This window comes from Ictalurus furcatus, chromosome 10 (assembly GCF_023375685.1).
Source record: "Ictalurus furcatus strain D&B chromosome 10, Billie_1.0, whole genome shotgun sequence".
Taxonomy (NCBI): domain Eukaryota; kingdom Metazoa; phylum Chordata; class Actinopteri; order Siluriformes; family Ictaluridae; genus Ictalurus; species Ictalurus furcatus.
Window position 1 is genome coordinate 3,845,628 of NC_071264.1, and position 18,297 is coordinate 3,863,924.

Sequence of the window (18,297 nt, forward strand, 5' to 3'; positions counted from 1 at the left end):
ATGTCTGGGCTATAGGGTAGGGTGGCTAGAAGGAAGCCTTTTCTCACAAAAAACTAACTAATAATAAATAATTAATTAATTCCAAAAGGTATGTTTGCCACAAAAAAAAGCACATCAACAAACACCATACCCACAATGAAGCATGGTGGTGGCAGCACCATGATTTTGGGCTGCTTTTCTTCAGCCAGAACTGTGGGCTTTATCAAGATAGCGGGAATCATGAATAGCTACAAATACCAGCCGCTAGTCTGCAAGTAAGCTGAAGATGAAAAGGAATTTCACCTTTCAGTACAAGAAAGAATACATCCATATCAACAAAGGAATGGCTTAACCAAAAGAGGCTTCAAGGCGATTTGATTCGAGGCTTGTCGTTACCGACTTTTTGTCATTACGATTATTTTACTGCTCTGGATCGAGTCAGAGCCTCCCCGATCCCAAATCGTAACTATCAAATGTTTGATATTTACGACTCTTGATAGGGCTGCTGAAGGCAGGATACCCACAACAGCCAATGAGTGCGAGCAAGCGTCACCAACTGGGTGTTGCGTGCTTTTATAGCGGAAAAATAGCAACCACAAACATGCCATGAACCTGGAGTATGGCTCCGCAACAGAGACAACCGAATAATTTTAATAGTAGGTTCAGCCTACACTACACACACTGTGCTCTCTCGTTCTTGAGAGAAAGAGAGAGAGAGAATGTGTGTGTTAACTTTCTTCTGTGTGAATGAGGCAGCTTCTATGTGGCTAATAAACAAAATGAAGTGTGAGTGATACTGTCTTCTGAATTCACGTTTGATAAAACGTGAATTTCTGTGAGATTATGTATTTGTGATATCGTTACTACAATAGACAGGTGTGTGGTCTGGGAGTCTGGCCAAATCATCTAATGTGTGTGTTCAGAGGATTATAATATTAAAAATCGGTTGAAACTGTCCTTATATCTGTGATCTCCCACAGTTTTAAAATCGGTTAAGATAAAATGGTTTTGATGTCGGCTTCAGGCATGAGCAAAACCTGGTTGGTTGTGATGTCGGCTTCAGGCATGAGGAGATCTTGGTCAGTCGTGTCAACAGACTCTGGCGTGAGCATAACTTGGTTGGTCATGATGTCGACATCAGGCGTGAGCAGAACTTGGTTGGTCGTGTCAACAGATACTGGTGTGAGCATAACTTGGTTGGTAATGACGTCGACTTCAGGCGTGAGCAGAACTTGGCTGGTCTTGACATCGATTTCAGGCATGAAGAGATCTTGATTGGCCATGTCAACAGACTCTGGTGTGAGCATAATTTGGTTGGTCATGACACTGATTTCAGGCATGAGGAGATCTTGATTGGTCATGTCAACAGACTCTGGTGTGAGCATAATTTGGTTGGTCGTGACGTTGATTTCAGGCATGAGGAGATCTTGGTTGATCGTGTCAACAGACTCTGGCGTGAGCATAGCTTGGTTGGTCATGACGTCGATTTCAGGCGTGAGCAGAACCTGGTTGATCATGACAAGTTCTTCAGGCATGATGAGAACTTGCTCGGTCGTGTCAACAGACTCTGGCATGAGCATAACTTGGGTGGTCGTGACATCAGTTTCAGGCATGAGGAGCACACAGTTGGTTGTGTCAAGAGACTCAGGTGTGAGCGTGACGTCGTGATGTCAGTTTCAAACCTGAGGAGAACTTTGGTGGTCATGGCATCCGTTTCAGACTGGAACTTGGCGTGGGAGGTCACCTCTTCGACCTCAGACAGGAACTTGGCATGAGAGGCCATCTCTTTGACCTCAGACAGGAACACTGGGAGGTCACCTCATTCATCTCTAACAGAAACTTGACTTTATGCTGGAGCTCTGGAGATGAGACAACCTCATGGGTCTCAAGATGGAACTCTGGGGATGAGACCACCTCATGGGTCTCCTGCTGGAGCTCTGGGGATGAGACCACCTCGTGGGTCTCATGTTGAAACTCTGCAGGTGAGACCACCTCATGGATCTCAGGTTGGAGCTCTGGGGATGAGACCACCACGTGGGTCTCCTGCTCGAGCTCTGGGGAGGAGGTCATCACTTTGGCCTCCAACTGGGGCTTTGGAGCTAAGACTACTTTGTGGGCCTCAGGTTGGTGACCACGGTGACCTCCGGCTGGAGCTCGGCTGCTGAGACCACATAGTGGATCTTAGGCAGGTGCTTTGGTTAGGAGGCCACCCAGTTTGCCTGCTCATAATAGGTGGTGAACGTCAACTCAGGTTTATCTGTGAGGCAGGCCTCCATCAAAAGATCCTCCAGGACGGCCCTTGATTCTAAACTGCCGAACACCATCACAAATAGTCCCACGAACTGAGTTACATTCTCAAGTCCTCGGGATCCCATGGCCACTAGACAGTGCGCCCAGTGGCAGGCTGGGCCAAAAAACTGGGACAACATGAACCTTAGCCATTGCTTCTCGCCGGGCTTGCGGTCCACTAAGCTTGCAAAATAGATCTCGCAATCAACAAGAAAATATTCAGGGTAGCCTGATGACCCATTATTCGGCTCGGGGAGATCTACGACAGTCCACTGAGGAAACTGGATCGAATCCCCAGCTGGGACGGTTTGCTTGGTTTCCCCAGCATGACATCTCCTCTTTCCTGCTGCTTCCAATTTAATGGCAAAGTATTCTGTCACATAATGTAGGCACAGTACAGAAACAAGTGCAGTTTAATCAAACAATAAGAAGACCAAAGGATCAGGCAGAAATCAAAGTACAAGGCAGGCTTGGGTTAAACAATAAGGCAAACAGACTAAACTAGGCAGGGCAGAGAATTGAGGTCAACAGAGTAAACAAAGTCTACAACCAAAAAAGCAAACACGATATAAGGCTTGGAAATACGACAGAGACTAATCACCTGAGCATACTACTTCGCAAAGACTAAGTATTTGAACAGTCTCTTATATGTGTGGTGTGATTGTGAGTGTAAATTGAATGCAGGAGTGCGTGATTAGAATGAAGGTGTGTTCTGGGAATTGCGGTCCATGACAGCCATGATTGTAGGCCACAGTGCAGGATGGGAATTGTAGTCACTGGTTTGATGTGATATGACAACTGTACTGTCCTTTGTTTTAAGCACACGTCTGCACAACGTGCACTTTATGTAGAATGTTTGCAGATTATATTTAGTTCTGTGTGACCTCATGTGGTAAGTGTGTTGTTTTATGTATCACCATGGCCCTGGAGGAAAGTTGTTTCGTTTCACTGTGTACTGTACCAACTGTATATGGTTGAAATGACAATAAAACCACTTGAACTTGAACTTGAACTGCAGGCACCTGGCGATGTGAGGGAAAAGGCCCAGGTACCTGAACATTTGGCTGTCCAGTGAGGGAAGGGGGGTGGATAGTTGTTAAGTAAGCATTGGAAGATGACAGATGCTGTTCAAATGCAGTAGAGTCTGTTGAAATTGGCTGCTTCTCCCTTTGTAGTTGGTGATGGTGCAGAGTGAGCACCAGACAGCAGGAGAATTATTTGATGAGTGTTGTTGAACTGTCTCTCCAGGTTGCATTTGGAATTGTCTTTTGCTACATTGTTGATGGCCTTCTTTAGTTTATTCTTTGCCTGACAATATCCCTCCCTGCCTGCCTTTCTCTAAGCCTGCTCCTTGATTTTAATTGGGTTCCTCACTTCCTCTGAAAATCAGGGTTTGCAGTTACCATAACGCACTTAAGGAAGTCACTTAAGAGGTGCTCAATACAGTCCAGATACAGGTGTATGGGATTTTTAATAGCCAAGTAGAAGGATATATATTGACCATTGTGGCTGATCTAGACCCAGGCACTCCAAATCCCCTCCTCAAGGGGCAGCATGATAGTACTTTGCCACAAGAACTCAGTGGATGGTGAAGATGGAGGCAAAGTCAGGTACATTTGTATACAAATGGTCAGTATGACTATAGTCATGTTAGTCCAAAAAAGCTCCAATAGGATGAAACTCTATAATAGATGGAATGACCCCATTTTTCAAGTGATATACAGCGTTGAGTTAATCAGAGTTATCTCTTTATGTCATTGATTCAATGTTAGATTTAATTCAGTCTATTGTAGAGCACCAGGGACAGAGTTTTGCATCCTTAGAAACTGCTGAGGAGGATATTGCACAACAGGTCACCTATAGTAGATTCAAAAAGTATTCAGACCCCTTTCAGACTACTCTCTGCAGGAGCAAATCCAGCAGGCTAAAATATTGGGATGTAATAAGAGCTTGTACTCCCATATATCCTGCAAGGCTTGGTATTACACTGCCAAATGGTAAAAATCTGCCTTTCAGATAAGATGTTAAACGTTAGGCATTAGGTACATTCTGGTATTGAGGCTAAGCAATACACTAAAATCATTCCAACATCTGGAGGGCTAGCTTGGACTGGCTAGATAGCAGGCTCACAGTCAGGATTTAGCTGATGACAGAGTGTAACAAACAGCTAACACGGCTTGACTGATTGAGGCTCCTCAATGGTTCCTTGTTGTTAAATGTGTTGTTGACATTGCTTCATATTTTATAAGTACATATTATATATAGGGTCTCGTAGCTCACCTTTACTTGGCTATGTGTATTGGCTAGCCAGTATTGGTGGGTTACATACTTAACTTAGGCTGGCTGATCAGTGACTAGCTATGTGATGTATATGGACCATTTCTGATTTTTCTTTGATACAGTACTGATTTTGTGTACATTGGCAAAAATAACTCAGTCTGGAGACTTTGAATCCAGCGATCCGATTTCAAATATCAGTTGAACCTGCAAAGCCTTTGCTCAAGGCTCCAAACACTTGGGGAACGTTAGACTGTAGTCCTCATGGCGGCAGGTTCCTGCTTGCCTTATGTAGGTTGTAGTGGGCCAAAATGCTAATGACTTACAAACTGGGAAACTTTTGGTCCATGGAGACTCTGATCCAAATTTTCGGATCAAAATGTTACTTCTTTTAACCGGCCAACAGTCGAAATAGCTCAGGTGGGAGATTCTGAAGCCAGTGATCCGATTTCAAATATTGGTGGAACCTGCAAAGCCTTTGCTAAAAGCTCCAAACACTTGTAAAGTTAACTAGGGACCCTATTCTGTTGAAGATGAACATGGGCCAAGACTGAAGCTTTTGGTCCAGGCAGTTAAGCCCATGTGCACATTGACTGAAATATAATGGCTGGGGGAATGTTACACTGGAGCTCTGATGGTGGGAGGTTCCTGCTTGCTCTATGTTTTCTGTATTAGGCTGAAATGCTATTCAAGATGTACATGGACCAAATTTCTGATTTTTCTTTCATACAGTAATGAATTCATGTGCTTTGGCCAAAATAACTCATATGGTGGAGCATTGGACTGAATATTGATTTAATTTCAGTGAAAGTTGCGTAGTCTTTACTCATGGCAGCTCAATAGCTCAGTTGGGAGAGCATTACACTGAAGCTCTTAAGGTCTGTGGTAGAACCCTGGGTTTTGGCAATGGAGCCTCTCTTTTGATGACAACATCTTAGTCTCTGACCTACTGGAAAATTGCTGTATGCTAGGTTTTGGCTGGTACATGATGGCTAGGGAAAACCAAGACTAAAAAGTTGCCTGGTTCGATGGTGTATTGCAAGGAGAAGGCAAATGATCTAAAAAATCTTGTGCTTCCTGCATATTTTTCAGAATAGCCAATATTTGCATTCAAATTTTTGGATCAAAATGTTACTTCTTTACTTTGATGATTGGCAAAATAGCTCAGCTTGGACAGCATTAAACTGAAGATCTAAAGATCACTGATTCAATAATGGATTCAGCACTGGGGCCTCTATTTTGATGACAATGTCTCTAACCTACAGGATTAGTGCTGCTGTTTAGCTATTGGCCTGACGGCTGGAAAAAAAACCAAGCCTCAAAAGCAGCTTGGTTCCATGGTGTAATAGTTAGCACACTGGACTTTGAATCCAGTGCTCTGAGTTCAAATCTTGGTGGAGCCTACAAAGCCTTTGCTCAATGCTCCAAACACTTGTAAAGTTAACTATGGGCCCCATTTTTTTTTTTTTTTTAGATGAACATGGGCCAAGACAAAAGCTTTTGGTCCATGCAGTAGGGGAACATTACACTGGAGCTCTCATGGTGGCAGGTTCCTGCTTGCCCTATGTAGGTTGTAGTAGGCTGAAAGGCTAATGACTTAGAAACAAGGAAACTTTTGGTCCATGGAGTTAAGCCCATGTGCTCATTGCCTGAAATATCATGGCTGGGTGAACGTTAGACTGGCGTTCTGATGGTGGCAGGTTTGTGCTTGCTCTATGTATTTTGTAGAAGGCCAGAAGATATACATGGACTGTTTCTGATTTTTGTTTGATACAGTACTGACTTTGTGTACATTGGCCAAAATAACTCAATTTGGAGATTTTGAAGCCAGTGATCCGATGTCAAATATCGGTGGAACCTGCAAAACCTTCGCTCAAGGTTCCAAACACTTATAAAGTTAACTAGGGACCCTATTCTGCTGCAGATGAATATGGCCCAAGACTGACGCTTTTGGTCCATGCAGTTAAGCCCATGTGCGCATTGGCTGAAATATCATACCTGGGGGAATATTAGACTGGAGCTCTGATGGTCACAGGTTCCCGCTTGCTCTGTGTAGGTTGTAGTAGGCCGAAATGCTATTCAACATGTACATGGACCAAGTTTCTGATTTTTCTTTCATACAGTAATGATTCTGTATGCTTTTTCCAAAATAACTCAGTTGGGAGAGCATCGCATGGAATATTGATTAAATTTCAGTGAAAGCTGCAAAGTCTTTACTCACGGTTCATAACTATTGCAGGGAGAAGGCAAATTATGTAAAAAATATTGTGCCTGTTGCATATATTTAAAAATGTCAAATTTTTGTATCCAAATTTTTGGATCAAAATGCTACTTTTTTCACTTTCCCAGCAGCTGCAATAGCTCAGTTGGGAGAGCGATAATCTGAAGATTTGAAGGTCCCTAGCCCAAACCTGGGTTTTGGCATTGGAGCCTCTGTTTTGATGACAAAGTCTTAGTCTCTGAACTAGAGGAAAATTGCTGCTTGATAGCGTTTGGCTGGTATATGAAAGCTGGAGAAAACCAAGCCCAAAAGACTAGCTTGGTTCCATGGTGTAATGGTTAGCACTCTGGACTTTGAATCCAGTGATCTGAGTTCAAATCTCAGTGGAACCTGCAAAACCTTTGTTCAATGCTCCAAACCCTTGTGAACTTAACTAGGGGCCCAATTTTTTAAGATGAACATGGGCCAAGACTAAAGCTTTTGGTCCGTGCAGACTGCCTGAAATATCATGGCTGGGGGATCGTTAGACTGGTGCTCTGATGGTGGCAGGTTTGTGCTTGCTCTATGTATTTTGTAGAAGGCCAAAAGTCTAACAAGATATACATGGACTGTTTCTGATTTTTGTTTGATACAGTACTGACTTTGTGTACATTGGCCAAAATAACTCAGTTTGGAGTAGGTTGTAGTAGGCCGAAATGCTAATGACTTACAAACGGGGAAACTCTTCGTCCATGGGGACTTTGATCCAAATTTTTGGATCAAAATGTTACTTGTTTTAACCTGCCAACAGCCGAAATAGCTCAGCTGGGAGACTTCTGATTTCAAATATCAGTGACTTTTTGTTGATAACAAACTGACACCACAGGTTCATTCTTGTGCATACCAAAACATAGTCATATCTGACCATGCCCCCATAACACTTGACATATCATTCCAACTAACTCAACTAATTCCAGGAAACACTGGTAGTTTAACTCCTCTGTTTTAGCAGAGGACGTTCTCGTAAAATGTATTTATAAATAGATACCACTTGTCTTGAGCACTAACAGATCCACAGAAGTGTTAGACTCAATTGCATGATAGGCCCTTAAAGACTGTCTATGGAGACAGATTCTCTCTTCTTCAGATCTCTTTTCTCACCACAAATTGAGAGGGTTGAAATAAAAGCCAGTATACATTACAGATCAGATTCTGAATTTTAATTGGCAATATGATAGCTGCCCCACAGCAGACTTATACAAAGAGTGCCTAAAACATAAACACAATTTGATCTACTCTCAACCCAACAAACAATACTCCTCTTGCAGAGGAACAGAAGGCATTTTCATGACCATGGGGAGAAAGCTGCTTGCTAGTCAGCCGCATGGTATGAGAGCCAGACAAATTATTAGTGGTCTCAAAATCTGCCTTTTCCAAACCCTGTACACTATTTTAAAGCCCAGCATCAATACCATCATTGCAAAATGTGCTATGATATTCAAATGTAATGTCATACAGTATATGATTCAAAACCTGCCATTTTCTTAAACATTAAAAAGTAGTTCGTTTCAGTTAAAAAAAAACCCTGAAACTTGAGGACACAACTAGGTGCATTGTTGTTCACACAACAAATGTTTGCAAGTGCTCACATCAGATCACAATACTCATTTGACCCCATTCAGACCTATTTTTAGCACTGTCCGCCTGTGATCGAATCATCTGAGATGTTAAAGCCAGGTCAGAACGGTGCCAGAGGACCACTGAAGTGTAATTAAATGGCACCAAGAGGCAAACAAAATACTACATATGTGAAAGCACCCTAAAGATCTTAAGGTTCATGTTTTCATCCATAAACACTTCAAACATAATCCAGTCATCTAGATTAAAGTATTAAGTTAATTTTGCTGGAAATACTGAGATCAAAGGTCACTTGCCTGATGTGGACGGGCTTCTCGGTTAATGAAGTCCTTCTCTTCCACGCCATGCAATGCCTTGTACTGCTCCAGGTTTATCTCTATGTGCTCAGGATTTGCCTGGAAATATGTGTGAGCAGCAGCTGCTGCTTTGTCCGGCTGCTTAAGCTGACAGAAAGACAAAGAAATTTTTAAGTTTAGTACAGGCTGGTAAATATTACCAAATAATTAGGATTGAAATAGATTCAGTTTTTGTGGAAAACAATCATCCTTTGATAACCAAAAGATTTTTCTGTGTAAGTCTGGAAAACAATGAGTTCACAGCTATCCCATTAATCTATAAGTTATTTTAGATTAGCAACTTCAATTTCAGGATTGAAAAATGCTTGAACACATAGAAAGTCCACCAGCATATATGCGACTCCTGGCATAGTGTACAGAGGTTTGGCTCTATTATTAAGCCAATCGTGATAATGATAATGATAATGAGTCTTTATTGATCACATATACATTGCAGCACAGTGAAATTCATTTCTTCGCATATCCCAGCATGTCAGGAAGTTGGGGTCAGAGCATAGGGTCAGCCATGATACAGCACCCCTGGAGCAGAGAGGGTTAAAGGCCTTGCTCAAGGGCCCAACAGTGGCAGCTTGGCAGTGCTGGGTGTTGAACCCCCAACCTTCTGAACAGTAACCAGAGTCTTAACAGCCAAGCCACCACTGCCCACTTATTAGCATCAAATGTCTACAAAAAAAAGAAAAGAAAAAGGAATGATCTGACCACAATAAGGGATGATAACTCTCAAAAATATTATTTCCATTTTATGTTTGAGAGTCCTAAATTAGACATATTTCTGTAGTACAGAACAATATTTAGTTAACATGGCTTCCAATTTACAGACACTTCTAAACTGCATTGGGTCTACCTACAGGAACAAATCCAAATAAGTACACAAGAAAACTGGGAGGTTGTTTGCTAATACGCCTCAGTCCTGATGAAACACTGACCACCTCAAAGTCCCCCCACACTTTCTGTAAAATCTAGATTTACTTTCTGTCAGGAGGAGTACTCCTAAACATTTTAACATTTTAAACCGTTAAGATAATTGATGTAGAATCAGTAATGGTTTAATATTTTTTAATGGCAATAAAATCACTAAAACCACTAAGATGGCCTAGGAACATTTATGTACTCTGAATATAATGGCAGGATCTATGAATGTGTAAGAACATGCATTTTGGAAATATGCTGTCGTCATCCCAAATGGTCTAATATCACTAACTTTCTAAACTATTAAGTCAAGAGTAAAATATAGCTAGCTAGCATTGACAAATCTCAAAATGAATTTATTTAACAGTATACAAACCTTTCAAAATGTATCATAACAAACTAAACTACAATCTAAATGCATGCTCAACTGGGTTAAAGTCTGGTAATTGACTTGGCCAGTCTTCCACTTTTCCACATTTGTTGTACTGGCAGTGTGTTTTAGGTCATTGTCCATTGTTAGGATATTGCATGATGAAGTTCCTCCCTGTTAGATTTGTTGCATTTCTCTGTAAACTGGCAGACAGAATGTTTCTGTGGACTTCTGAATTTATTCTGCTGATACCATCATGAGTTACATCATCAATAAAGATTAGTGAGCTCACTAATCTTTAAAGAAAAGATCTGCTTATTATCCACAACATGAAAGCATGGTGGAGGTAGTGTAATGACACTACCTCCACCATGCTTGCATGTGTGTGGATCATAAGCAGATCTTTTCTTTCTCCACACTCTGTCCTTTCCATCACTTTGGTAGAGGATTATCTTGTGTAGAGAATTTTTGTGACTCATCTCTGTATTTCTTTGCAAATTCCATTCTGGTTTTCCGATTCTTATTGATGATGAGTGTCTGTATTTCGGCTCTTGAAGTCTTCTTTGAGCAATGGATTGTGAAACCTTCACCCCTGCCCTGTGGAGGTTGTTGGTGAGGTCAGTGACTGTTGTTTCTGTGAGTTTCTTCACAGAATTGGCATTGCTGTTCCAAAACTTTCAGAGGAGACTGTATCTACACCCACTTTAATAGGGAACACCTGTATGCTTTCTCATTCATGAAATTACCCAATCATGTGGAAGCAGCACAATGCATAAAATCATGCAGATAAAGGCCAAGAGCTTTAGTTAACGTTCACATCAAACAGCAGAATAGGGGAAAAAAAAAGATCTCAGTGAATTTGATGCTTGTAGGTGCCAGACGGTCTGGTTTGAATGTTTCAGATACTGCTGAGATCCTGGGATTTTCACTGATAACAGTCTCTAGATTTTAAACAGTCTCTAGATTTTAAACAGAATGAAGGCGAAAAAAAACAAAACAGAAAACATCCAGTGAGCGGCTGTCCTGTGGCTGGAAATGCCTTGTTGATAAGAAAGCTTAGAGGAGAATAGCCAGACTTTGAGCTAACAGAAAGATCATCATAACTCAAATAACCACTCTTTACAACCACACTGAGTAGAAAAGTATCTCGTAACTTGACCTGACCTGCATCTGAATGATTTTATACCCTGTGCTCTGCCACATGGGGTGGCCAGAGAATGTTTAACCAAAATGAATCCACCCAAAAGCAGTTATCAACACGGGCCTGAGGCGACCGTCTGTATTCCACAGATAGACAGTGATTATGGTGCGGAACGGTCACACGTACAAGCCCAGTAAACAAGCCCACACTGGCAAACCCTCAACAAGCACAAACACACATTCTGCAACGCAGATTAACCCAGAACACAATCTCCGAAATAACTGGATCATTTGTTGCTGGAATTGTAATCTAGAGCCTAATAAAATCACAAGTCTCTCATCTTTTGTGACAAAGTCAAGCACTGTTTTTGCGCTGGGTAAAAGAGTGGGCTTCCTATGAAATGTTAAAATGTTAAAAAGTTGACTGCTTTCCTGTGCAACATCTGTCATAGAAACAGACCACTGGGCTGAAAATAAGGACAGAGTGCATGGCCAATATTGTCTTCCTTCCAAATGTTGTAGAGACATTTCTCATAAACCATGTTAATTTCTAGGGGATATCATGATTACTGTAAGAAATAAGCTCAACAGGAATGTGGGAAGTAGGGGTTCTGAGGGTGTTGCAGGTGCGGCACCCCTGAGTTTGAGGATTCTTTTAATTGCAAATACAACTGCGACTGCTATAATAACAATAATAATAATAAGAAGAAGAAGAAGAAGAAGAATAGTAATAATAATAATAATATAGTTAAACAAATAAAGACCTAAGCTAAACAACTTTAAAATGACGTATGTTGATTAGTTTTTGAGTCAGAGATAGTATTTCTCTCTGTATACCACAGTGATTTGCCAACAATTACAGTTTTCAAATTATTAATGAATGGCACATCATGCATTTTAACTGTTCATAGTTACATTTAATGTTACAGAACGTCCAAGAGACTCAGCAGAAAAGCATCTCAGAACAGGCTGGTGAGAGAACGATTAAATGTAGCTGCTATAATGTAAGACAGGAACTAACTAATATATCAGGCAACGTAATGACTTGTACAAAGCACTGACACTCCTTCAATAAATGTAAAAGAAACGTCTCCTACCATAAACATCACCATATCAACAACTATACTCTTGTCGCTGTTATATAACAGCACACTTTTAATCCACTTATTATTTGGCTTAGATTATGTGGAACGTCCACCATGAGTCCCTGTCATTGAGCTGTTACTACAGGAATGATAATACATTAGAACAAGCACATTAATATAAACCTGTGATGAAAATCATCTGGATGTGAAGTCATAACTCATGCCACATGTATGCTGCTTAAACTTCCAGCACCCTCAATGTAAACCGCCTTCCGGTGTCCCTGAAGGCCACCATATGCTTTTTTCAATATATTCTGTTATACACTGACCACCTTAAAGGATTAGCTGTAGATTAATTATAGAGAGGCTCAATGTTATAAACAGTAGAGCTTGAGGCAATAAATAACAACCAGTAGAGATCCCAGGTGGCATGACTAGGTCACGTCCTATTTTAGGGAGCACAGATTGTAAGAGAATTACTGCAGGAGACATGCAGTTGCCCTTTTTTTCCAAGTGTATTCAGCCACTGTATTCAGTGTATTCAGCCAATGCTGAATACACTTGGGAAAAAAAGGGCAACATAGCACTCTATGATGTGCTCTGAGAAGCTTTCTGTATTGACTGGGATCATACTACAGGAAATCGTTCATTGGGGAGTTCATCTGGTAATAATATAAAAATATGAAAAAATATTACATTAAAACTGAAATAAATCGACAGCTCTATGCAGGCCTATTATTCCATGTATGTTGTAACTGCTAAATATATATATATATATATATATATATATATATATATATATATATATATATATATATATACATAACATATACTGAAATCTTTAAATGTGTCAAAGTATAAAAGGTTTGTAGGTGTCACAATTTGGAGACGGATGCCAGTGCAAATAATAAGTTTAATAAACAACAAAACAAAAAAAGACACTATGACCTTGTGGCAAAGACTAAACATAAACCCCAGACCTAAACACAGCAACCAAGACAACGGCAAAGAAAGACAAACGAAAGACAAGGAGCGCAGTGTAAACTGTGGTGCAGGTGGTCATGTGACTGTGATGTAGTGAGATGCAGTGGCTGCTGGGAACTGTAGTTCAGAGTTCCTTCTCTGATACACATGACAGTAGGTATCTAGTACGGAAACATCCTAATTTTAGTTAGTTTTCCTAAAATTTCCCTTTTGTTTTCCCTTTTGTAAATAATACTGTTTGTTTTCTTTCTTTATTTATTTTTTTTACAATCCCAGAACTCAGAAAGCAACGTTAGTGTTTAAATTGTCCGCTTGTGGTAAGCAGTTCATCATAGCTCTTTAGCTATTCTCCAATCATTAGCTATTCTTCGCCTGGCACAAGAGCTTTCATACAAATTATATTCATACCACTGTAATCTCTGGCAGAGATTCTTAGTTTTAAACATATTAGTTATTACTTATTCATTCGCCTGTAGTAAATGAGAGAGGAAGCTAAATCTACTATTATTTTTAACCACCACTTTAAACTGGCCTACAGAAACATGGCACACACATGTGCTTCAGGAAACACCCACAGCTTGTAGGAAGCCTAACTATGATGTCACCTCTTTCGTTGGACCTCCCCTCTGTGAAACGCTTTTTCTTTTATTTCTTCCCTGCTCTGCTACTGCTGGATCTAAAGTAATGTGGGAGGAATGTAAGCTAACATCACACATAACCTCTTTTACTAGGGTCAGCATGTGGAGACAGGACTGGGGGAAAAAACACAGAGTGGAAACATGCCTGGAAAACAGGCCTTCTACTGTATACTGCTGGGCTTGAGATCACCAATGAATGGAAGCCACTGAACCCCATGTATGGTCTGGTTCACATTCAGGACTAGTTTTAATTTTAGCATGTTGATTTTAGTTCATTTTGGCAGAAAATGCCACAGGACCCAGGGAAAAAATGATCTGAATCAACTTACCACCCCACCCATGTCAAAAGCTCGACTTGAAATGTCAGTAACCACGTTTCTATATCCTCCCCTCTCCCTACACAATGCAGCGATGCGAAGACACAATGAAACTTGTGAAGTCAGTCGATAATTTTAATAACTAAGGACCTTTTTCTGATTAAATGAAAGTTTTTACAGCATGACTTATATTTTGCTCTTTTCCTTTCGTGTTTTGGTTTGGAATATTAAACCGTCTACCTACGGTACATCATCAACTCCTATCTCACATTCTTCCCAAGCCCAGGAGTCTTGTTTATCAAAGAGTGGGCAGAACAAGTTCTAAATTTGTGCATAATAAGAAGAAGCCTTTATTTTGCATATACATTATAGTTAAATTCATTCTTTGCATATCCCAGCTTGTTAGGAAGCTGGGGTCAGAGTGCGGGGTCAGAGTGCAGGGTCAGCCATGATGCAGTGCCCCTGGAACAGAATGGGTTAAGCGCATTGCTAAAGGACCCAACAGTGGCTGCTTGTGCATTAGTGCAAATGTAAGGAAGAACACTCATACTGCACTGAGAACTGTTCTTCAGATAGCATGCAAACATAAACCCTCATAACAAAGACAAACGCACATTCGAGAGTTTTGCAGTGTAAAAACCACAGGCTCTAATCTATGGGACTCCCTTTTGCTGCATCAGGTTTGTATGTGTGTATTATGTGTATGTCTTCTCTGATTCAGTACATCAGTTGTACAGAAAATTAATTTATATGCATGATTTAATTATAAAATATTACTTATTTATATACTAAAATAAAACAATTTTAACTAAACTGACAGGCAATTATAAAAGATATTACTTACAAGTTTAGACATTTAGAAAAAAATATCCTGGGCTGGCAACATATGGTATCTGAAAATCGTCAGAAACCCTTAGGAAGTCACATTTTACTGAGAAAAAATTCATTTTTATAAAAAAAAAAGAATTTGATAAAGGTGGGCACAATTAAGTGATCTAACACTGAGCTGGACAGTGTACCTGTCTAAGACTTTATTAATTATACTGTATTGTAGCATCAGATTCCTGTTCGTGGCTGACAGGAATTGAACCTGATGAACCTGATTGAACCACCATGGTTGTAAAGAGTGGTTATTTGTGTTAACAAAGCCTTCCTCTCAGCTCAAACTAGTCTCCTCTAAAATCACAGAACTGATGCTCACTGGATGTTTTTTGTTTTCCGCGCCAGTCTGTGTAAACTCTAGAGACCGTTGCACATGAAGGAGATCAGCATGAATGAGCAGATGTGCAGGTGCTTCTTGTGGCCAGTAAGTGGATATTTAAAGTCTTGTTTTGATATCAGGAATCGCACAAATGCAGTATTGGTAAATAAGGGTGTTAAGAAAAAGGATTTAAATTAGAAAATCAGTCCAATAGTCTTGCTTATAGTGGTCCAGGTGGATTTAGCCCTTGCTTCATCTATACTTAAAGACAATGATGCAGCAGTGCTTTATTTCTTTAGCCTGTCCAGCTATCTCACTTCCTCATCTGTATACACTGTTCAAATGGATCAGCTTACAGAGATTCAACTTTCATGCTAATACCGGCATCAACACCATCATGCTAATCATCTTGTAGTTCACTAACTAACTGAGCCAATTTTCTGCCCTATCTACATTGCATAGTTGCATTGCTTTCAGGGAATTTGAGGCCAACATCTGTGCCAACATCTCCCCTAATACTATGCTGGGTTTCTCATTAGTGTGACATTGAACATCGATGGAAAATGATGTGTGAGAAAAGTTCTTCCTCTTGTTTTCAGGAGGGAACAGTGAAACCTGACTTATCCCACATAATCTAAGCCAAATTTTTTAAGAAGAACGACTGACTTCTCACGTGAATAACAAAAATACAGCATGACCCGACAAATTAGCACCAGAGTCACTAAACACATCAGTATTTTAATATTAACATATATTATATGGCCAAAGGTTTGTGGACACCTGACCATCACACTTGTGTGTTTTTTGAACATCACATTCTAAATAGTCATAAATAGTTGCTGTTATAATAATCTTCACTCTTCTGCATTAGTTACAAGCACTGATGTTGGGCGAGGAGGTCTGGGGTGTAGTCAGCAGGCACTGTGGTCTCTGTGCACTGGGGCTCTGTGAAGAACACTTGAGTTCTTCCACTCTTCCACAAACCTTCGCAAACTATGTCTTCATAGACCTCTCTTTGTGGACAGGGGCTTTGACATGCTAGAACATATTTAGGCCATGTGTATTTCATGTGTTTCAGGGTGGAGATTTCCTTAAGCTCCGGATAGACTCAAAATGTTTGTAATCACTGGGTCATTACATTGGATCACATAGGGAGATCAAAATAGCTACAAATAAATAAGCTCTAGAAGCTCTACATTCATTTTCAGGGAAAATGAGAGGGCATGGAGAATACACCCATCAGCCATAGCATTAAAACCACTGACAAGTGAAGTGAACAACATTGATTATTATTATTAGTCATCCCAAGTTCTAGGGATAGTATGCTTTTAATTTCCGCCATACTTGTCAATTTCTTCAAATTCAAAGGTTTTTTTAGCTTTGTCTTCTCCTACAAAATTTACAATCATTTCCACATTTGGGTGACAGCATTGTGATACCAACTAAAACAAAACTTGCTTTTGGGATTTTTGACATGCAGGATGTTTTGTCTATAACACACAAAGGTATTCGATGGCTATGTTGCCAAACAGAAAGTGAGAGCATATCCCAGCAAAGCTTTTATGTGTTTAAACCAAACTTGTGATGTATGTTTATCAGTATTACCTAACAAACAATCTTTGAGTTCATTTACATCTTGGGAGGGCTACTGAAAACAGGAAGTGAGGCAATATCTCAGCAAAGACTTGATGTTTTGCCCTCAAATTTTTATCTCCTTGGGAACAAGTGCTGATGGTCCCCTGAACAAGAGAGTGAAATAATACACTTAATCATACAAGAAACTACCTGCAAACTTTCCAATGCCTTGTTCCAAAATCAGATAAAAGCGGAGAAGAGATTTAACTTATCATTTAAGGAAAGATATGATCCGTATCATATACTTTACTGCAAATCCTGTTAGGAACACTGAAATTCAAGTGTAAAATATTTCGTCATTAATCATTCCATATAGTTAATTCTATATAGGCACGTCCTCTCACGCACGAACAACCAATGAATTAAGTCACATACTATGCATAGAATTGTGTGTATGCATTTAATGCAGAAAACCATACACACAAACACTTTGATAAATGAAAACTCAGCAGCAGCTGCTTTCTGCTGGATGAGTAGACAGGAAAGGTCTGTGAGTGTTGACAGCTAGGAAACCCTTTTTCAGATAACGCCAGAAAAATCACATGGTGGTGGGCAGAAGTTTGTCCTGGGTCAGCGCAGTGTAGTGGAGAATGTGTGCTAAATCATTTATTTCCATTTCAGGGCACCATGCACGCCCATTCACACAAAAAGCCACCTCTACGAGTAATTTAGCATAGCTAATTTTTCTGAACATTGGGAGGAAACCAGAGAACCCAGTTTTGTTATTATATTTGTAAATGATCATTCTGTTAACTACAATATCATACTACAAGCGTGTGTACAAAAACTGGATCACAGTTTTGGTGAGCCCCCTCCAACAACCATTCAGAAGAGCTGCAGTTATGATATCACTTCCTGTGTGCTACTGACCCCCCGTCCCCCATCCCCCCCCCCCCCCCCCTTATCTGAACAACATTAAACATGTCCCTAAAATGGTTTTAAAAAGGTTTGTTCTTTCACACTAATGCAAATTGAAAAATGAGGAAAGAATCAGTGGTTTCTCGCAGGGATCACAATGAGAATAGTCATCCACTGTGTAGAAAGAGGGGCACTTTTCAAATACACATAGGTGAACATTTTGTGTTTCACAATCAAGGTTCCGGATAGCTAAACTGGCCATGTATTGGGATTTCACCGTGTTTTAAATTTAGGATGGAAAACACATGTCTCCTCAGTTATTCACTGTCAGACAAATTATGGTGAGATTACAGTATGAGGTAATGCCTTGTAGAGCGAGACAGACGGAATGATTCACTGCACTGTGGAAACTGTGGTGTGA

General features: G+C 40.3%; 1 protein-coding gene and 1 non-coding gene across 2 annotated transcripts in view; one reads left to right on the forward strand and one right to left on the reverse strand.

The window, feature by feature from the left end:
- Positions 1–18,297, reverse strand: part of p3h2 (prolyl 3-hydroxylase 2) — a 39,961-nt gene that overhangs the window by 19,608 nt on the left and 2,056 nt on the right. The window contains exon 2 of the mRNA XM_053634341.1: positions 8,680–8,826. Within this exon, the coding sequence (XP_053490316.1) occupies positions 8,680–8,826 (147 nt within the window). The remainder of the gene's footprint in view (positions 1–8,679; positions 8,827–18,297) is intronic.
- trnaq-uug (transfer RNA glutamine (anticodon UUG)) lies at positions 7,087–7,158 on the forward strand. Its single transcript has one exon. It is a non-coding gene; the product is annotated as a tRNA-Gln (tRNA).